Here is a 22933-nt window from a genome sequence, read left to right as displayed (position 1 = left end):
ATTGATGGCGCAAGCCTGATGTGCTTCCGCTTCATAGAATCTATTACAACACATGGATAGGAGTTTGGGGAAATTGTTGACCTTACCAAACACCCGCACTGACCCTTTAAAAATATGTATTACATAACCTCACTCCTCTGTCCCTAGAACTCACAGCAATCCCAAGACCCTGTAATGGCCTAGAGAGCCAACCTTTCTCTGAAATTAATTGAAGGTTCTCTGAATGAACTGAGCCCTGGTGTTCTAAGGCATGCACTATGTGTCATGAATTAGTTATTTTGTATGCATCTAGGATTTTACTAGCTCTGCATCATGGTAGAAATAGTAGATGAGAACCCATCACTCAAATCATTTTTCTCAAATCATTTTTTCTACGTAGTTTAATTCTCTTGTACAGTTAAGAAAAGCTTCCAGACTAATTTTTCTTCCACCATGCTCTCCTCCACCTCTCCCAACTTAACATCTTCTCTTTTTGTTTTGTTTTATTCTTCATCCCCATTCAGCCTTAAGAGCTATCTTAAGATTCTACAGGCAAAGTTGACATGTTCTCACCATAAGGTATTTTCAATTGTTCCCTCTGCTAGGAATGGTCTCCCCCTGGAGATGTGCATGCTCTGCTCCCCTCCTTGCTTCAGGCATGTAAGAACATATTCTCAGCAAGCCACACCCTCCTGCTTCTACTTCCTGCCTCCCACAAACACGCACTGTAACTCCTTTTCTGCTGTTATTTTCTTAGTATTACATATCACACACAATATATATTCTCTTTTTTGTATTGTCTGTTTCCTCTCTAATATCAGAACAAAAGCCCAATGAAAACAGTGAACTGTTGGCTCTGCTATGTCTCCTAACACTGTTCAAGTTCTCTGTAACTATTTGTTGGATGAATATGAAATATGATGGAAAAGTCTTAATGGTTCCATTTTGTCAGCACGCTGAAATAGGAAAAACATTATGTTACCTAAAACTGTGATCAACCTTATAGCTCAAGTTATAGAACATTGGGTTCTCAACTGTCAGTGATAAGAATGATGCTGTTTCTAGAGATATGGGACACATGGGCTTTCATGGGCATTTACGATCCCTGAGTTTTCTATAAAGGAGTAAGTTACTTCTTGTAAAAATCCCTATGTGTCAAGTACAGCACCTAGCATCCTTTGTCCAAGACTGTAAGCCTCTCCTGTTCCTGGTTGGATTCCATTCGAGGCCAAATCCAGGTGTTCTCTCAGGTCCGTGTACCTAACAAATCAGGGGAGCTGTGTTGTACATTCCCAGGCTCTGAGATGCGGGGAAAGTGTGGGAACTGCCACCTTCAAGGGTAACCAGGTAAAAGCAGGCAATATCCTTTCTATTCTCAGAACTATAAATGTAAAGGACTTTTCCACTCTCATGGTCGCTACTCTTCAGAGTTGACCCCCAGTATCCTGTAGAATCCATGTCCTGTGTAAGTTCCCTTCAAAGCTGAATCTGTGCAGGGAATGTAAGAAAAGCATCACTGTGAACGTTTGGGGCTAAGCCTTGAGAAGTACCGGAAGCCTCTATCTTTGTCCTCCGGGAAGCCTTGAGTTGCCATGTTAGAAGCTCAGCTAACGTGCTGGAGAAAACAAATTGTGGGAGCATGAAGACGAAGATGATGTAAAGCTACCTGGAAAGAGAGGGAGAGGGAGAAGGAGAGACTTAGTGGTCCCAGTGCCTTTGCCTCCCTCAGCCCAATCTTCTGGCTGTCCATCAGCACACCAATCATGTGAGTGAACCATCTTGGATATTTCAGCCCAGTTGAACTTAGATAGTTGCAGCCCAGTATATGGTGCCTCAGAACTATCCAGTTAAACTCAGCTGACATATAGAATCATGAGAAATTATTATTGATGATAACGCAGCTGTTAGGTTAGGCCTCTGATTTGGGGTGTAATTAAGACAATTAATTAAGACAAACCTAACTAGGTGCAGAAGGTATAGGGCCCCCTTTAAAAGACATATAGGATTTTAAGACTCCTGTCTCTATCTCATCTTCTGCTTTTCAACTTACAAGAAGTGGAAGTAGTTGAAGAGAGAGGATCGGGGTGGCTACCTCAACAATGGTTCTTCCTGGTTGTTCTGTCTTTCATCAAAATGAAGATTCTGAAACATAAAACATGGATTATTTTCCCTCTAATTTTGTCGCTGTTATTTTTACTGGCCATGGAGAAATGCAGACTTCCTATACCATATCTCAGATGGCGATGGAGGACAGTAAACTTTTAAGGTCTCCAGGGCGCCTGGGTGGCTCAGTCCATTGAGCGCCTGAGTTCGGCTGCAGGTAACGATCTTGCAGTTCATGGGTTTGGGCCCTGTATTAGGCTGACAGCTCAGATTCTGTGTCTCCCTCTCTCTCTGCCCCTCCCTGCATCATGCTCTGTCTTTCTCTGTCTCTCAAAAAAAATAAATGAATGTTAAAAAAAATTTTTTTTTAAATTGAGGTCTGGGTATGACAGGGGAACATCATTAACACTTTATATATCATCCTGCCACATTGCTTCAGATCAGACACATGTCAGACCAAATCCTCTTGGCCTTACAACCTTCCAAAAGAGAAATCCACTCCCAGTTCTTAAACACTAGAGTTGACACTTGAATCATTATATCAAATATTCATTACATTATTTTACCAACCACAGACAGAATGTATCCTTAAGGTATAAAATAAAGTATATAAAAAAAACTTTGTCTTGATATTCCAATAAAAAACTGAACATTTTCAATAGTAGAGGCTTCACTCATTTAGATTCCTAATTAACGTGCCTTGGTGGCTTAGTTGGTTAAGCATCAGATTCTTGACTTTGGCTCAGGTCCTGATCTCACAGTCATGAGACCAAGCCCTTGCCTCAGGCTCCATGCTGAGCTTGGAGCCTGCTTAAGACTCCCTCCCTCTCCCTCTCCCCTTCCCTGCTTGTGCACACTCAGGCTCTCTCTCAAAATAACAATAATAATAACTATTATTATTATTACTGTTATTATAGTAATAATAACAAATTAAAAATATTTTAAGAAAAGATTCCTAATTCAGCATCATTAAAGTTGAGCCCAAGTGAACAATCAGGAGTCAGAAATAGAATTCTTATATTTTTCCTCAAATTTGTATTTGCTTTCCTTTATTTCATTTCTATTCTATAGGCTCTGAAATAGCTCTTCCAGCTGATTTTGTCTTAAAGGAAATAAATGTAACAATCTAATCTACCCACATTCAAACCAGAATGCACAAAGTACTTCACAAAAAGATGTGTTAAATAATTCAATGAGCAGATTATTATTACAGTGAATTAAATAAATGGACGTAGTATATCTCTAATACCCAAGTGTAAATCCTGCTTTGATTCTATAATCCCAACTGGATGCAACATACTTAAATGAGCACTATTAACTTGTATTTTTTCTATTCTGTTTAGAAACATAATAACAGTTGAGAGATATTTATTAAGAAAACATCAACTGTGTTTGCACATTCTTAAAGAGAATATTAGAAAACCAGAATTTTAATTTTCATGTGTATACTTTAATATAATTAGAATGGAATACAATTAGGCACTTTCAGATCTTTCAGTGTTAATTAAAAAGCTAATAACTTGAATACCTATAAATACTGAATTAGTAGGACTAATGCTCCAGGCAGTTAATCCTTTATTTGTCATTTACTGAAGATCATTTAACTGGGATGCCATCTTTAAGTCATGGATCCTGTACCAATGATACTTCTTGAATTTTAAGGTCCCTAAATCTTAGATGGTATATCTCCCAACTATTAGCTAGTATACTGCACCCTCTCTGGGGATTTTCTAACCACAAAAGACCAACACTTTTGACTCATTCCATTAAGGAATTTTACTATCAGCAATTTTCCTTCTTCCATAAATCCTCGCAGTGATTTTTAGGTTTTAGAGTAAGGAAAAGCAACTCCACTCAGAAAATAACATGAAAGTCTCCAGCTCTAGAGCTTAAGAAACTTGTCAATATTGGGTTTAGTTAGAAATAACATTTTATAATTAGAAAATATAAGCATCAAAGAAATTAGTACCAGCAATTGGTGAAAATGCATCAAATAGTGTTTATTTTTTATAATGATGAAATGCATGTATACATAATACTTACAAAATACAATAAAATAAAATCTCAGTGTCCTTTGGAGGATGCTAGAAAACCAATTCATTATTCGTTTTTTAAAGTTTATTTATTTATTTTGAGAGAGCACAAGAGGGGAAGGAGCAGAGAGAGAGAGAGGGAGAAAGAGCAATGAATCTTTATTTTGTATAAATACATGGAAAAAATAAAACACTGGAGAAGAAACACATAGATTCAAAGATATTAACAGAAATCTCAGATAAATGCAATGTATTTGAAGAAATCAAATGGAAGAAACTATTGGGCAGATTTAAACGATAAAATTATCTATCTGGCAATTATTAGGCAGTGTTAATTTTGTTAGGTGTGACAATGGCGTTATGGTTATAGTTTTCCAAATAATGTTATTATATTGCATAAATACACAGCAAAATATTTAAGAATGAAGTAAGATTGTGCCAAATAATCTAAAGATTGTCAAGAGCCGTAGGGAGGCATACAGATGTAATAAACTGCTGTGTATGTTAAGTATATAGTACATTATCCTGTTGTCTCTACTCTTGGAGCTGTTTTACTTTTTCTATAACAAACAAACAAAAAGCAAAGAGACAGAAGGGAAGGGAAGAGAATGGAATGGAAGGGGAGGAAAGGAAAGAGAGGAGAAGAGAAAAGAGAAGAGAACTTCTTCTCATCCAACAGAGGTATAATGTGGTTAAGAGCATATGATCCTCAGCTTTTAAATCTTTTGAGATCATGGTCCTTTCCTTGAATCTCCTAATTTGTGCCCTGTGCACAGGTCAAAATTTTTTCATCTCACTGTGATAACACAGTGGCAAAAACTAATGCCTTTCAGTGTGCATTTCAAAGATAAAAATGTGCAAATTATGAAGATTTCTTTTTCCTAAAAAATAAAGAGTAAATTCTAAGAACCTATTTCCCTCCAAAATAGCAAAAGAAAACTTCAAAAACAGATATGTTTAGATTCTTCTAAAGACTGCCTCTTAATATGCATAAAACTGGTCTATGTGAGCAAGACACTTTAGTTAGTTAAACGGGATGTTCCGTGGTGAAAGAAATCTCTAATCCTTTGGTAACTACAAACTATTTTGATTCATATACCAAGGAAACAAAGCCACTGATCAGTTATATTCATGTTTCCATAAGTGAATGTACTTACTTTGTTGAGGAAATATCAATTTTATTTGAAATTATAATCAAATGGCAACATAGTTTTAGAAGCCACAAAGAAAATAGAATTTCAAGAGAACCAGCATTTTAAAAGAATAGCATGTTACCAGGGAGCTCCCATTATCCTACCCTCTGCCCCAAGAAAATGGGCAATGGCTATTCCTATGTGGCATTTCAATCTGCTTTGATTTACCTGAAGGAAATCATTAATTCTTCCCAGCACTTTGAAATAATAGCCTGATGATGAGACACCTAAAAAGCGCTCAGAGGAAACATTGGTCGCAAGTGCCTGCCCAAATTGCTTAATGTTTGTCAACCTTGAATTGCATTTGAAAGGTACATCACTAGTTATGGAATTCCAGTTCTGTTTCCATGTGAGCCAGGCTTTACAGCCCTTACAAGCTGTAGTCTATTACCTTTCATTATGTATGAGATGATTTTTGTGAGCAGGTATACAAACACAAAGGGGGAAAATACAAGAAAGCAATTTCTTTTATTGCTCAATATACAGCAGTTAGAAATAATTTGGAAATTTTTCAAATAGCTCATTTTAGGAAATCCTTAGATCTACTTAGGAGTGGTTATTTTCGGCAGTGTTACTAAATAATTTGGCTGTAGCTAAGACTGGCATTAATTTCTGAGGGAGTTGTGTCTAGTTGGAGAATAGAGGCAAATCTTCATGAAACAGGTTTCAAATTTTGGATAAAAGATCTTCAAGCCCTGTTTCTAACAGTGATAAGTTGTGTGTGCCTTTGGCATATAATTTAACTTCTCTAGGCCTTGGTTTCCTCTTTCCAGAATAAGATATAATACAGCCTACCACACACAATTGTAGTGAACATTCCATGAACCCAATTCAATGCAGATACTCATTCTTTTTTACCTAATCCAAATGGTTAAACAAGAACTAATAACTGAAACTGAGTTTTATAAATTTGAAAGGCACTATATGAATATAACACAAAAGAACAAGATTATTATTATTATTACTATTATTATTATTATTATCATTATCATTATTATTGGTAAGGTTTTCTGGTGCTTTGATAGTAGTTTGCCAAAGATGGTTATTGGTTTTTTTTTTTTACTAATGAAAAGTAAAGTAAAAGTAAAGTAAACTAATGAAAAGTTTTTTTTTTTTACTAATGAAAAGGGAGGGTGTTTTTATTAGTGAGAATACTGTACTAAAATGGAAAGGATTCTCACTTTTTACCTTGATAAAGGATCAATCAGTTCATGGAATCCTATTATGGAGCAAAGAAACAAAGAACTCTTATTAGTGTTGATATGGAATAGCTTCCAAATGGTGGCGTGTTTTGACATGTAAAATGCTGTAGATAAATTGCAAAACACGAGGGGAAATTCTCATGTGTAAAATCCAGCCACTGAGCAACTTGTCTCTTACATAAAGTGAGAGAGTAACAGCGCTTTATTCTGCACAATTGATTCACAGCCACAAGATCCGTAATTTATGTACAAACGAGTAGAAGCAGAGGGGATGTGCATACTCTTTATGATTCTGGCACATCGCTGCCACTTTTAATCCAAAACATGCTCAAACCTGGCCAATTTTTCTCCACACTTTGGAAGAATCATTTTCTTTTGGCCGGAGACTCACTGTAAAAAATTTCAGGGGCTAGAGAGGAGGTTTTGTTTACCAGTTCAGAAGGGAGAGAGAGATCAAAATCTAGGCAAGAACAGAAGCGGCCTTGCAGGCTTATTCCCACCTGGAGTCACACCTCCAACTTCGGATGAGAGCTGGGTGCGGGTGCGCTCACAACAAAAAGGTTAGTTTTGTGTCGGATGAGGGAAACATTCCACGGCTAAAGAAGGCACTTCGAGCATCAACGCCTGTGTTTTTCAGCAGCCTTTTGCTCAGAGACTTCAGTAACATCTCTGTGAGAGTGTAGAGAAAAACACACTAGCTACAAGCAAGAAAAGGCTGGAAACCGGGAGGGACCGTGGAGTGTGAAGAGGAAGATCGAACAGAGAAGGTTGCCATGTGGGAGCCCGTCTCAGAACTGCATGGCCTCAAGTAACACAGCACAAGCCCTACCTTTCCTCTCTATGAATTAACAGGACCAGATGCCGACGGTATGAAACAGGTATGAGGTCCCAGTACACTATCCATCCGCTGTAACCTTCTAAATGTGTCAGGGTATATACTGCATTCTATTTCCTCCCGTTCCTTTTCTTTCCCGGCACTTAGGCCGTGAACTGGAGACAGGATGGTATGGCAAAATCCAAAATCACATGGAATGTAGATTTGGGTGTAAGCCCGAATCCCAGCCATGTACTATGCTGCGCTGGAAAATTGCCCTGTTTGAGCCTCAAGTTTCTCATCGTCCAATGAAGATAGTAATGCCTCGGAGAGTTATAAAGTAGTTTTAAGAATTAAACAGAATTATGGGGCACCTCGGTGGCTCAGTCTGTTAAGCGTCGAACTTCGGTTCAAGTGATGATCTCATGGTTCCTGAGTTCGAGCCCTGGGTCAGGCTATCTTGTGACTGGAGCCTGTTTCAGATTTTGTGTCTCTCTCTCTTTCTGTCCCTTCGTGGCTCACACTCCATCTCTCTCTCTCACTCTCTCAAAAAAAATAAACATTAAAATTTTTAAAAAGAATTAAACAATTAAATATGTATAGACATACATAATATTTAACATATACAAAATTTTATATAAAATATTTACATACTTACATATTTTACATACATATGTACACATATATACATACAAATATATATGTATGCATGAGAGCGAGGGGTACAGTTGATCCTTGAACAACACAGGTTTGAACTGCAGAGGTCTACTTACATGCAGATTTTTTTTTCAATAAACACAGTAGGGTACTGTACATGCATTTTCTCTTCTTTAAGACTTTCTTAATAGCATTTTCTTTTCTCTAACATTCTTTACTATAAGAATGTTGAATATTATACATACACACAGTGTATCATACACACGTTGATCAACTTACGTTATTGGTAAGGCTTCAGATTCATATAAGTTTTGGGGGAGTCAGAAGTTATTTGGAGGTTTTCAACTGCACAAGAAGTTGGTGCTCCAACCCCCTATCTTGTTCAAAGGTCAACTGTTCATAAATGCCTAAAGAGGCAGAGGACATGAGAAAGATACTTCAGAATATAGCCCAGGGTCTAGTACATGATAAAAATTCCATAAGTAGTATCTATCATTAGTTCTAGCATACATTTATTCTTTATTCATTCACAAACATTTTTGAGTGGCACCTAGGTGATAGGTACTGCACTCAAGGAGTTTATTTTGCAGTGTTCAAAACATGCAAGTATCAAATTTAGAATAGTGCACCAACAGAGAGAAACAATAAAGTGCATAGGAGAATTATCCAATGCAAACTTAAGAGCTAAGGGAAATCTTCTTATGTAAAATGACATATAAGTTATGAAATACCTGAAGCATACAAGGAAGGAAACCAAGAGAAATAGAGAAGATGAGAGGGGTATGGAGTTCCACGTTGGGGAGGGAGGACACTGAGCCAAAGAAAATAACAGTCAACCTTTTTAGATCATATTCTATGGGTCACATACCAGACTAAACAATTTGCATATCTCATTTAAACCTCAACCACAGCAGCCTATAATCCTAGAGCTGATACTCAGTCTATCTGACTCTAATACATGGGCTGGTTACCCAAATGCCATGGCATATTTGGGACTAGCACATCATGGCATTGGGCCATAAAGTTGGACAGGTAGTAAAAGCAGAAGGCTGAAAAGGAAAAGGTGGAGGCACCAGTGCCTGGAATGGCACTGCCGGTAGGACTTAATAGAAGGGGAGGAAGTGCCTTAGAAATATGGCAGCAAAATCACTGAATGGCTTAGTGCATGGAATTGGCTGGATTGGAGACAAATGTGGAGAAAGAGGGACCATTTAGAAGATTTTAGCAATCAGTTATGTAAGAGATAATGGTTATTCAAACTAAGGCAGTGACAGAAGTAACAGTAATTTGTGGACAGATCCAGGAGTTTGAAAGAAAAGAAGCAATAATTAAATAAGAGGAATTGGAAGTAAGAGAAGAGCTAGGTTTTAAGCCTGAGAAACAGGGTAGATTCACTGAAATAGGGAAAAAACAGAAGAAACAACTTTCAAGGTCAAAGCTATGTAAGATTCAAAGTGCTTAGTCCATTAGGGTCATTCAATACATAATATTTTTTCTCTCACTCTGTTTCTGGTTCTTTTTACCTTTCAGAAGCTACTATTATGTACAACCTGATTCTAGCTTCACCATTCAACAATGTATCAATACAGATATGAATTATGATTTCCACTATTGTCCCAGCCAAGAAAAGTCCTTACACAGGGATATTTTAAACTAATCAGTAAGGTAATATTCTAATCATTGTAATTGTATAGCATAAATGTTCCCCCCATAAGAGAAAATACTCCTAGTTTTAAAAATATATCCCTATTACATCACTTATCAGCAGGGAAATGCATTTCAAAATAATAATGAGATATTACCTCACACCTGTCAGAATGACTAAAATCAACAACACAAAAAACAACAGGTGTTGGCGAGGATGTGGAGAAAAAGGAACCCCCATGCACTTTTGGAGTGTATGCAAATTGGTGCAGTCACCTGGAAAACAGTATGGCAGTTCTTCAAGAAGTTAAAAATAGAGCGACTTTATGACCCAGGAATTACACTACTGGGTATTTCCCCAAAGAATATGAAAACACTAACTCAAAGGGACACAGGCACCCTGCTGTTTACAGCAGCATTGTTTATATTAGCCAAGTTATGGAAGCAGCCCAAGTGTTCATTGGCTGATGAATGGATAAAGAGAATGTGGTATATATTTACAATAGAATATTACTCAGCCATCAAAAAGAATGAAAATTTGCCATTTGCAACCACATGGATGGAGCTAGAGAATATTACGCGAAGTGAAATAAAGCAGTCAGAGAAAGACAAATATCATATGATTTTATTGGCATGTGGAATTTAAGACACAAAACAAAAAAGCAAAGGGAAAAAGAGAGGGAGAGAGGCAAACCAAGAAATAGGCTCTTAAATATAGAGATTAAACTGATAGTTACAGAAGGGAGGTGGGTGGGGGGATGGGTGAAATAGGCGATGAGGATTGAGGAAGACACTTGTGATGAGCACTGGGAAATGTGTGGAATTGTTGAATCACTATATTGTACACCTGAAACTGTAAGGGCGCAGGTCCTATCGGACCTTCCCCACTGGGCCTACCCAGCCATCCCAGAGCCGGTTGAGGCGCGGTGCACTGCTGTGGTGGAAATGCGCCCACAGGTCGCTGGCAGGAGGGCGGTCCCCCCCCCCCCCCGCCCCGGCTGCAGATCCAGCCTTCCCCTGTACTTAAAGGGGAAGGCACCGGCTTCTCCTGAAAGGGCGCTCATTAAGGAGGGACAGCTTCCCAATGGGAGAGGCCTGCGGATACCTTTGACCTTTCTAGAGGGGGGTCTAGTCACGCCCCACATGGGGCATCCTGGGCCCACTCTGATTGGTCAATACTCCAAATGTTGTGATTGGCTCCCAAAACTGCCAGTATTGATGGGGGGTAGGGATTGGATCACTGTACACCTGTCATCATTTCCTGTAACTCCCCCTCCCAAAGGCATAAAAGGCCCTGCCCTGCCTTTGTTCGGGGCTCTCTCCACATGGCCAGCGGGTCGGCTGGAGAGTGTGAGCCCCAGCTTAAGCTTGTAATAAAGGCCCTTTGCTTTTGCGGGCATGACTCGGTCTCCCTAGCAGCCTCTGGTGTTTGTTTTGGGGCGATTTTACAAACTTGGATACAACAAAACTAATATTACACTGTATGTCAACTAATTGGAATTTAAATTAAAATATATATAAATACATATTACTTTTAAAAACACTTTTTCCAGGCAAAGTGCACATAACAGTAATGATATGCCTGGTGTGCGCCTGGCACATAATATGTACTCAGTAAATGCACATTGAATGAATGATCTCTCTGAGTTCTGCTTCACCAGGCAGTTCTCAAAGTCTACTTGCTTCTAAGCAGAAAAGTCAAATTGATTGGTACTTGTCTGTAGAGTATTAAAAAGCAGGCCAAGTGAAAGACAATATGAATTAGTAAGTCCTCTTTTCAGCCCTAAAATTCTGTACTTCTACTATGAGGAGTATCAAGAATCACGTGTCCCTCTGGACATGTAACACCACAAAATCATATTTTCATTAGTGAATGAAAGAAAGAAACTCTAAAGACACTCTTTAGATAAAGCCTATAGATGTCTTATAGATAAATCACAAGTTGTGGGTCATATAAAGCAGCAAAATCCAAAATCCTACTCAACACATTCACCTTTTATCAGTCCTCAACATTTTCCATTAAGATATGGCTTATTGAATTCTTGCTGTTTGATAGGCTACATGTCACATACATTGTCACACACTGTCTTCACCACAGACCACTGACGTCAGTTACTACCCATAAATGACAAAAAAAAATATGAGAAAGAGAGAATAACTTTCCCAGTGTTCATATTTGAGAACCATGGTTCTTCTCATTTCTTTAATGTGCTCTGATATATATTAAAATTACTACAAGTATCTATACCCTTGTCCCAATTCAAGTCACTTTTTATAAATATCAATTTATAAAGATTTTCTCTGAATTCTAGCTTTCTGATCAGTAAGATGTGACAAATAACATCTACCCTGTTTACTTCAAAACTTGGCGGGGTATGCTTGTATATTATTTGTATAAGCACTTTGTCAATAATAAAGAAATACTTACATATGGATGGAACAGTGATAGTGTTATAAGCTTGCAGATAAAAGTTAACACTAAACTATAATCTGAATTAATAGAATCTCTGCATGACTAAGAATTAGTAGCAGTGATATTAAAGACAAGCATTCTCCTAGTAATATTTTAACAGTTTTTGTACATATAAAATTAATAAAAATTGATTGTGCCTCATTAAAGCATCAAGTAGATTAATATAATACTTCTAGTTTTTGGTAAATCATCATAATGGCTAATTTTTATTGGTTTGATAAAATTTATCTATAAAATTAATGAGACCAGTAATTACAACTCAAAATAAAACCTGACAAAATTGATAATGTTTCCTCCCATTCTCTTTAAGATAGCTCTTTTATATACTATTATATTTTAATGAAGTAGGTAACAAGGCCCATCTCAAAGGTCCCATTCACAATGTAGAAATATTTTAGGACAACTTCCTGCCATTCTCTGCGTTTTTCACCTTCAAATATTCTCTTTCCCAGAAGGTAAATTTTCAGTGAAATGGCATCAGAATTCACTAGAAACCTTTAATGAATCATCTGTGTTTCTCTAATAGTTGTGACCATACATCATGCTACTACCACTCAGATAAAAGAAGACTGTACGAATAAATTACAGACATTCATGCATAGCTATAATCCATCAAATCTGTTTGAAACCTGAATTTGTACACAAGTTTCTTATTCAGATTGAAAATAAAATACATTATAGATAAAGTAACACACTCACCTTGGAGAAATAAAAATGGGCCAAGAGGCCCAAGTCCAGAGTGAGGACCAAACATCAAGGCTGTTTTGTGTAGGCCATACATTAACCGGCACTGCCCTTTAAACTTGTAAATATAGGGGCCCCCGGGTGGCTCAGTCAGTTGAGCATCCTACTTTGGCTCAGGTCATGATCTCATAGTTTGTGGGTTCGAGCCCCACGTCGGGCTCTGTGCCGACCACCAGCTCAGAGCCTGGAGCCTGCTTTGGATTCTGTGTCTTTCTTTCTCTGCTCTTCCCCTGTTCATTCTCTGTCTCTCTCTGTCTCTCAAAAAAAAATAAATGTAAAAAAAAAATCTTGTAAATATATGAAGCCATCTGTAGGCATCCATTTAACCCAAACATCTTCTCAACCTTTCATCATTGTTTCTGTATCATAATCCAACACAGAATTCTCATTATTTGCCAATAAACTCAAATCCATTCAAAACTCTTTTACAAAATGGAAATAACTTTATCACCTTTTGAATGAAGCTTCACTGTTTGCAAATTAGAAACATATTGACTTAAGGGCCAGAGAATTGAGAGATTTGTTTTAATTCTTTCTTCTTCTTCTTCTTCTTCTTCTTCTCCTTCTTCTTCTTCTTCTTCTTCTTCTTCTTCTTCTTCTTCTTCTTCTTCTTCTTTTTGCAGATGAGGAAATGGAATTTCAAAAAAGTGGTATTTCTTGCTCCAGATCAAATAAGAACCAATGCCTGAGCTGACAAACCTAGGTCTCTTTTCTGCACATTGAAAGCTCTTTTATTAAAGCTGTGTGGCTTGCTGATCCTCTTAACCACACTCCTGACAGCCTAATAGGAGAAACAGAGAGTAAGCAATAGAAGAAGCAAATAAACACAGTAATTACAGAGTATGCTAATAAAAAGCAACATATACTAAGTTCTTACTGTGTTCCAGGACTTGTTCTAAGCATTTTTGTTTTCATGTAATTTGTACACATTCCTCCCAGCACCCCTGTGAGGCGCAAACTACTGATAACTTTTGTAGATGGAAAAAAAACTTGAGGCGCAGAGAGATTATGTAATTTGTTTATTTATAGTCATGGAACTAGGAAGCAGTGTAGTCAGGGTTCAAACCAAGAAGAGATGAAGACACACATCTGTTTAGGGGAGGACCAGAATGACAGAGGTCCAGTCCCAGGAAAAGCAAAGTATGCAAGTCCTTGATTCTGGAAAAAGCCGGGTGTGTCAAAAAACTGAGCGAAGACTGGCATGGCTGGAATATTATTTCTAAAAAAGGGGAGAAGAATGACACAAGATACGAGGGCGGAGACTGGCAAAGGGCGAAGTATGCAGGTTCTTGAGTACGTGCCACCAAAAGCTGAGTTTTTAAGCAGTGAAATGGAAAGCCATTGAAGATTTTTTAAAACTCGATTTGTAACAGGATCTGAATTACATTTGTTCACTCTGGCAGAAAAATTCATGTCTGTTGAGATTTAACAATCATACCTTCATTCATGTATCCATTCATTCATCTACTTAGCAACTAAATTCTAAGTGCTGATTTTAGCACACGGCCTTACCCAATATTTGCTGGCATTATTTACCAGATCAAACATATATTCACTAACAGCAAATGGTTATATCTAGAGGTTTCCCAACACTTACTGAAATCTTATCAACTTATATAATATGAGATATATGCCTCAAAATATAAACCAATCTAGGGGTAATTTCTATTAAATCAACCTGTTGTTTAAAGAAAGTACATTTTCCTGAATCAACTGGTTACTTTTTTTAACTTTTAAATATTTATTTATTTTTGAGGGGGAGGCAGAGAGAGAGGGAGACACAGAATCCAAAGCAAGCTTCAGGCTCTGAGGTATCAGCACAGCGCCCGACGTGGGATTCAGACTCCCAAGGTGAGAGATCATGACCTGAGCCGCAGTCAGACGTTCAACCAACTGAGCCACCCAGGTGTCTCCCAACTGGTTATTTTGACATCATGCTGTATTCCTTAGAATCTTAGTGATCTTCCTTTTTATTTCCAGGTATGAATATAAAAACTGTTTCAAAATGGTAAACATATGTTACTCTGACAGGCAGAACTAGACTCCAGCAATGATAAGTAGGGCTTATAAGGTAACCTACAGAAATCACACTGAGACAGAGTATAAAGCTAAGGGTTTTTAATCTTGGTATAACTTTCCCCTTCTACATTTAGCCAAAAGACAAAAACGATCAAAAAGCATGGATAAATCATGTATTTACCTCATGTTATGCAATAGTTCAATTTAACATTTATTAAATATCTACTATATACTAGGTACTATTCTAAAGCACTGTGGGAGACACAAAAACAAATGTTATGCCTTCATGCTTATAAATCTTTGTTGATGTGGGGTTTTGATGTCATGTAATTTTATTCATGTTATTAGGCAATAATACCAAAGATTAGATTTTGCAAGAAGCCTTTTGCAGAAACTTAAAAGTAGCTTCCCCAGTAAAACTGCATTGGGTTCCATTTTTTGAAGAAGGAATGCCTTCAAACATTCAAAATATCAAAGAAAGAAGAAAGAAAGAAAAAGAAAGAAGGAAAAAAGGAAGGATGGGAGAAAGGAATGAATTTCAATAGACACTGCCACAGGTATATCAAAGGATCATTCATTTTTTTTTAATTCACAGAACCATGGGATCATAAAATTTCTGAACAGAAAGAGACCTAGAGGGCATGTAATCCAATGCTTTATGGGTTCACAGTAATAAAAGAATCACCTGGCGCGATTTGGAGTAACATAGATTCCTAGGCTCTGTCTGCTAGAGTTTGATTCAGCAGGCCTGGGTGGAGCCAGGCGATCTGGACTTTGTCAAAGATCTCCAGATGATTCTGACATATAGCCAGTCCTGACGACACAAGTCTAGCCCACCTCCTACATCTGTTATTTAAATCTGGTCTTCACCATCTTTCCAAACAAATTGTCATTTCTCATTTACTTTCTACTTGGATATAGACCAGGATAGGACCCTGACTCTTAGACAGCTGTAATTATTAGAATGTTATCCATAAATCTGCAAAATGTACATATTACATACACATATATTTATCATATATGTATATGTGTGTGCACCTAATTATTTGTTAATATGTGTCTCCAAAATGGGGCTGTAAGCCCCATGAGGACATTCTAGGGCAGTTTTCTTCACTATTTCTATCTAGCAGTTAGCTCAGACCTTGACATTTAAAAGGAAGTCGTTAAGATATGTTGAATGCACACCTGATTGAATGAGGTCCTTCATTAGTTTGACCTGAGGTCTCCCTCTTAGAAACATCCACCTATTGTGCTAGTTTTTATAGTTCCGAAAAACTTGGTATGTCCCCTTTCCAGATATCAGGTATAAAACACAAGTGAAGTATTCTCTTCCCTTCTCTCAAGGGACTTAATTACTGTATTTACCTAGAGAGAAAGATGCAGATGCTTTTAACCAAAAACGGTAAAAAATGATTTTTTAATCAAAAATGAAAAATAAGCATGGAATAAAGGTGGGAACTGAGAGGAAGGCAAATAAATAATCTAGTTGTGATTGAGGTAGAGGAAAGGAAGCAATGGATGTCAAGAAATACTTTTCAAGAGAAGTGATGCTGAGTTAAGTCTTGAAGGTTTAACACTTTCATAATTAAATGTTCACACACCTTATCTCAAAGAGAACAAATTGTGTTCCTCTTCTTTTTAAGTGTACAGAGAGAGGTCTGTTCTCAAACCTTCTCTAGGACAAATTTCTCACAAAAGTATCATATATCCCTTATTGGTTTTTTGTTCCACAGCAAATTAACTTAAATATCCCAAATCGTATAACTTAAGAAGCCTCTAAGGGCAAGAATATAATATGTGGCTTTCAAGTAGAAGATCTGTAGCTGAGCTACAAAAGGCACTTCCTTTGTTCATGAGGAGCATGATTTCTGTAGTTGGAGCATGAGCAAATAATACTGATCTGTGCCCTGTAAGCAAAACCCAAGCCTCTCCCCTCAGCATGCGGAGTAAAATTGAAACATGAAAGTTGACCAACAAATGAGTTTAAGATGAGACACTGACAGTTATTAGTTTAACCATCTTGGCTAACATTGTAGACTTCCACAATCAACAGATATATAGGAATCATGTAAATATCCTCAGGTTAGCAATGCTGTTTAATAAGCTAGGGAAAGATGGCTCTGAATTGATGTCGTTGTCATAGAAACAATTGCCTATTAAATCAGTAAGAGGACTAGAAAAATGTGGACTTATCACTTCTGGTTAAATGCAGTACAAGTGGGAACTGCAGGATTGTCAAAAGACAGAGGGACCTACTTCAGAGGAGGTGGTAAAATACTATTCTTGTTCTAAAAGTTAATTTTCCCCTTGTTTTCTGAAGGCATATACCCAGTAAGTTACTTGTCTCCTCCTAACAAACACATACAACTTTTAAACTGGAAGTGATAAATTCCATTTCTTCAAAGAGATTTGTGAAAATTTACTGAGCTCCTCTGAAGAACAAAATCAACCTCAGGTTGCCTCCATATACTGGAAAAATACAGACCCCCAAGGTGATCAAACAAACAGAACAGCTGCTAGATGTCCATTAAAACAGTGCTAAGAGAGGCGCTCATTTGATGCATTTCTCCTGGGAGGTTTGTATCTAAAATGAAGCTAGGAATCACATTCTGTCCTGTAAAGTAACTCTGACAGGTCCAACCTGGGAGCAGGTATGTAATTAATAAATGAAAATTACTAAGCTCATTTCCTGTACTTACTTCCTCCCACAGTACCTTCTCTTGAGGGGTCTACAGCCTGATACTTGTTAGGCTTCTGAAAAAAAGGGGATGTGAAATAAAAAGGATATACCAGTTGTTTGTCAAGGCATAGGCTTCTCGCAGGTATATAGGACAAAAAGTAGAAATTGTAAACTCCTTGAGGGTAGGAATCCTTTGGAATAGGAAGTAGCATATGGTAAGCATTTCATATAAATAGACTGTTTGGTTTTATTCAGTAAAAAAAAAAATACAATATTTCCAATCTTCAGTTTCTAATCTGGAGAAACTCTTTATCTACTAAATGACCATTCAGGTCTTGGTCAAAAATAATACCATAATTTGTTTCTAAGCCTTTATAGTTTGACAAATGCTATATTTACCTAATTAGTAAAAATCCACAGTGTTTTGTTAGATGGACTGTTTCCTCAGAATAAATTCCACAAAATGAGAAGGGTATGGAGATGGTTACTGAATTCTGAATTTGAGTTTAGTAGATAAGAATGATACTGCTGCAAATGTAGTTTGAGATCATAAAAGTTGTCAAGGAAATGAGGAGGTACAGACAGCCTCTTCTAGTCTCAAAGCTACCATAGTGATTGACAAGTGTTCCCAGAACCAGCAGCACCAGCATCCCCTGGGAGCTTGTTACACATGCAAATTCTTGACTCCACCTCCTATTTCCTGAATCAGAATCTCAAGGGTGGGTACCAGTGGTCTGTTTTAACAAGTTTTGTAGGTCAATTTCCTATACCCTAATATTGAGAACCATCTGAGCTGGAAATTAGTTACTTTGAAAAAATACTTTGTTTGAAGGACATAAAATTCTTCAGTATGGCTCAACTTTAGACTAAACGTGGACCGTGGTAAAGCTTGAGGATGAAAAGGCAGGCAAGGTGGCAATGTGCACCATGGGCCCTTGTATGGAATTTGCACTGTATCATTTAGGATGATGGAGAGCTGCTGAATGTCTGTAAGCAGGGAACTACTAAGGAATTAGCTGTCAGAATAACTTGAGGAGCAGCATGAGAAATAGATGGAGTCCCTGACTAGATGAGGTTGGCCAAGGAAATACGGTTGTAATTGGTTGGGAGATTTAAAGATGTCACAGTTGTAGAAGACTTCTAGAGGTGGGAAAGGACTAACTCCAAATTAGGATGGGCTGAGGAGGAAGGAGAAGACACGCAAAAGCTTGTTTTAAACAGCAGGTAGAGGCACCTGGGTGGCTCAGTTGGTTAAGTGTCTATCTTGGGCTCAGGTCATCCACGAACGGTTCATGGGTTTGAGCCTCGTGTAGGGCTCTGTGCTGACAGCTCAGAGTCTGGAGCCTGCTTCAGATTCTGTATCTCCCTCTCTCTCTGCCCCTCCCCCGCTCAAGCTCTGTCCTTGTCTCTAAAAAAAAAATAAAATGAAATAAATAAATAAAATTAAAAAATCTAAGTTTTACTAAATTTCTTCAAGAGAGGAACTTCTAAAAAGAAGTCAGTTCATAACATGGATCTATTTCCATAATGTCACTTGGTCCTAAGGAGGGTTCTAGGGACATCATGCTATTTCATGCTACTTTGGGGCTGTCATTGAAATGATCACCAGATGTACAGCCAGAAAGGCAATGTGGTATGTGTAAACATAATGTGTCACCTTAATCTTTATGTTGCCCTTTCTGGCAGATGATTTCATTTTTGTTGTTTTCAAGCAAATCATTCTACAGGGAAAAAATAAAAAAAGAAAAACTGCAATCTTGTCAAAATATATGTTTGCCTCTGATCGTCTCCGCCTCCTTTCCATTTCCCCTGCACCACCAGGCCCCTCACCGGCTCCACGCCCCTCACCTGCTCCACGCCCTCCCCCTCGCCACACCTTCACAACTTCTAAAGGACACACACAGGGTAAGGAGCGTGTAATAAGATGAAGTTCCTCTTTCCTCTCCAAATTATGGATAATGAGACCAAAAGTGTAATGACCGAAGGAATTTAGGAAGATACTTACTGAACTAATCCCCCAAATGGTGGTGACGACCAACACAACAACACTCACTTTACCTTATCAGGACCTCCTGAAATGTGATGAACACTTTGTGTTTGCAAAGCCAGATGCCTCACCAAAGGAAATGCCTTATTAGCATATTACCACAAGAACCCATTACATGGAACTCATTTTGATTTTGTAATGAGAAGTCCCATTAAAGAGGACGAACTTTAAGTTGTGGCTGCTAACAAGCATTTAAGGAGGGGGAGGGGGGTGGGGCTGAACGGAAGAAGGATGGCAGGTTTGAAGGACTTTCTCCGGGATCCTGTCCTTAGAAGCCTGTGATTTGCCACCAGCTCTGCCTTCTCTTGTTCCTGCTAATTACTGGAGGGTTGAAGTTTAAGGGAACAGTCTCTGGTTCTCAAACTGAAGCGCTTAGCTTTGAGACTGCAGGGGAAAATGGATGTTCCTAAAGCTTAGGCACAAATGCCCATAGGATTCATACCCCACTCCCAACTCTGATCCCTATGTACTCAGCGGTATGAGAATAATTTCTCTATTCCAGGTGTATTTGCACCTAGAATCATTAAAGCGCCCCCCCTTCCCACCAGGTCTCATCTAGGGGCCCTAGGCTCTGCCGCATCTTGTCTCCAACCCTTTGTGACGTCAGTGGCCCCAGGCCGAGCCCTAGTGCGTGACTCACAAAGGCAGGTGCAAACCACACCTGCGTAGGTGCCCTGGGCGCTTCAGGCTGGCTTGGGCTCAGGTCCTCCTGCTCCAACCCCAAGGGCCCCCAAAAGCGAGCCCTGACACCTCCATCCTTCACCATGGCCAGCCAGTTATGCCTCCCTCTCGCCCCTCGTCTCACAAACTTGAAACCCTTGATGCCGCACTTGGGAAGTGTCCAAGTGGGCATTTGCGTGGCAATCCAGCGCAGTGACGGGCGGATCCACCTCGCTGTGGTCACGGAGATCAAAAAAGAAAAGGCTTGGGTCACGGTGGAGTGGGTCGAAGAGGGAGTCAAGAAGGGCAAGAAGGTTGATCTAGAGACCATTTTCCTGCTGAATCCCGCTCTGGCCTCTGCTCAGCACCCCACCCGTTCCGCACTGCTGCCCGGACCTCTGGCGCCCTCTTCGGCCATTGGGGACCGGTGCACCGCCACACAGTGGATTGCGACCATCCCCCAGAAAAAGGAAACGCCCTCAGGGGACAGCCTGGCTCTGAGAGTCCCCAGCAATCCTTGCCTGATGAAGCGGAAAAAGTCTCCCTGCCTGCGGGAAATTGAGAAACTACAAAAGCAGCGGGAGAAGCGCAGGCGGCTGCAGCTGGAGATCCGAGCCCAACGCGCCCTCAATGTCAACACGGGAAACCCCAACTACGAGATCATGCGCATGATCGAAGAGTACCGCAGGCGCCTGGACTGCAGCACGGTGTCCGGCCCGGAGCCCCGGGAAGACCATCGGATCTGTGTCTGCGTGAGGAAGCGTCCTCTCAACCAGCGAGAGACCACCATGAAGGACCTGGACATCATCACCATTCCCTCGGACAACGTGGTCACGGTGCACGAGTCCAAGCAAAAGGTGGACCTCACTCGCTACCTGGAGAACCAGACCTTCTGCTTCGACCACGCCTTCGACGACACCGCCTCCAACGAGTTAGTGTACCAGTTCACCGCCCAGCCGCTGGTGGAGACCATCTTCCGCAAGGGCATGGCCACCTGCTTCGCTTACGGGCAGACAGGCAGTGGGAAAACGCACACCATGGGCGGGGCCTTTTCGGGAAGGGGCCAGGATGGTTCTCAAGGTATATATGCCCTGGTGGCTCGGGACGTCTTCCTCCTGCTCCAAACTGCAGCTTACGAGAAGCTGGACCTCAAAGTCTACGGGACATTTTTTGAGATTTATGGGGGCAAGGTGTATGATTTGTTAAACTGGAAGAAGAAGCTGCAAGTCCTTGAGGATGGCAATCAGCAAATCCAGGTGGTCGGGCTTCAGGAGCAGGAGGTGTGTTGTGTGGAGGAAGTGCTTAACCTCGTGGAACTAGGGAACAACTGCCGGACTTCGGGACAGACAGCAGTCAATGCCCACTCCTCCAGGAGCCATGCGGTGTTCCAGATCATCCTAAAGTCAGGAGGGAAACTGTACGGCAAGTTTTCCCTCGTTGACTTAGCTGGGAACGAAAGGGGAGCTGATACTGCCAGAGCCAACCGGAAAAGGCAGCTGGAAGGGGCGGAAATCAATAAAAGTCTCCTGGCGCTCAAGGAATGCATCCGGGCTTTAGGTCAGAACAAGTCCCATACCCCGTTCAGAGCCAGCAAACTCACGCAGGTGCTCCGGGACTCCTTCATAGGCCAGAATTCCTCCACTTGTATGATTGCTACTATCTCTCCAGGGATGGCCTCTTGTGAAAACACACTCAACACTTTAAGATATGCAAATAGAGTAAAAGAATTAACTCTGGACTTAAGGCCCCACCATAGTTGTCTCTACCCAGTTGGACCTGAGGTGCCAAGGATGTTGGAAAATCACGTGAGAAATTCAAAAACATCCCTTCAGATGGATGGATTTATTGAAATACCTTGTATCCAGAGTGAGGAGAAAGAACAGGCTAATAAACATACTGAAACACTGTCCACTCCATTAGGGGAGAATGTGAGGACCTCATGGAAGGAATCAAGCCAACTGCCAGGGAACAACATCCAGGAGACAGCTGGTGGGGTAAACTATGATATTGATTTTTGCATAACCCAGTTATTGTCCATTTTGGATCAGAAAATAAGTATTCTGACTGAGACCCAAAAGAAACTGAAATTATTACAAGCCAACCTCCGAAAGAAGACCCAGTGCAGTGGAGCTAATGGCAAGAGGTCAGATCTGAAATGATGGATACAGTGCTGTGGCCCCTACCTCTCTTATAAAAGAAAAAAAAATGCCTAAATTATCTAGATATAAAGATCCTCCTGGAAAGCTTAAAACATCTTAAAATATGCTTGTCAGATATGTCCTATTTCCTCTTCTGTGTTTCTGCAGTTCGTTTTCATTTTGTAGGACGTTGGTGCTCAACTAGGAGCCACTTGCCTCCCAGGGCCATTTGGCAATGTCTGAAACCATTTTCAGATGTCAAGACTGAGTTTGAGGGGGGCAGTGATACTGGCATATAGTGAATAGAAGGCCAGAGATGCGATTAAACATCCTACAATGTACCAGACAGCCTCCCACAAGAAAAAATTATTTGGTTGAGAATATCAATAGGTCCAAGGTTGAGAAACCCTGCTGTAGACAGAGCCTAGCTGTGATGAAACCAGATCCCCTAAATTTGTGACTAGGAAGGCATCTCAATGTAGATTTAAAGGGACTGGAATCGGAACACACCAACAGTACACAATGGGGTAAATCCAATGATACCCAC

General features: G+C 39.7%; 1 protein-coding gene and 1 long non-coding RNA gene across 2 annotated transcripts; one reads left to right on the top strand and one right to left on the bottom strand.

Annotated features, from left to right (window-relative positions):
- Window positions 1-446: 446 nt before the first annotated feature.
- LOC115283008 lies at window positions 447-2111 on the bottom strand. Its single transcript, XR_003904845.1, has 3 exons — window positions 2030-2111; window positions 1530-1645; window positions 447-935 (listed from the first exon to the last, which is right to left on the bottom strand). It is a non-coding gene; the product is annotated as an uncharacterized LOC115283008 (long non-coding RNA).
- Window positions 2112-20237: 18126 nt separating this feature from the next.
- On the top strand, window positions 20238-22727 carry KIF2B (kinesin family member 2B). Its single transcript, XM_029927950.1, has one exon. It carries the CDS (start codon window positions 20353-20355, stop codon window positions 22405-22407), a length of 2055 nt encoding a protein of 684 aa, XP_029783810.1. The 5' UTR covers window positions 20238-20352; the 3' UTR covers window positions 22408-22727.
- Window positions 22728-22933: the final 206 nt, after the last annotated feature.

The sequence above is a fragment of the Suricata suricatta genome, chromosome 17, assembly GCF_006229205.1.
Source record: "Suricata suricatta isolate VVHF042 chromosome 17, meerkat_22Aug2017_6uvM2_HiC, whole genome shotgun sequence".
In the NCBI taxonomy this organism is placed as follows: domain Eukaryota; kingdom Metazoa; phylum Chordata; class Mammalia; order Carnivora; family Herpestidae; genus Suricata; species Suricata suricatta.
The sequence above is the reverse complement of the archived record's forward strand: the minus strand, read 5'-3'. Positions and strand labels throughout refer to the sequence as shown.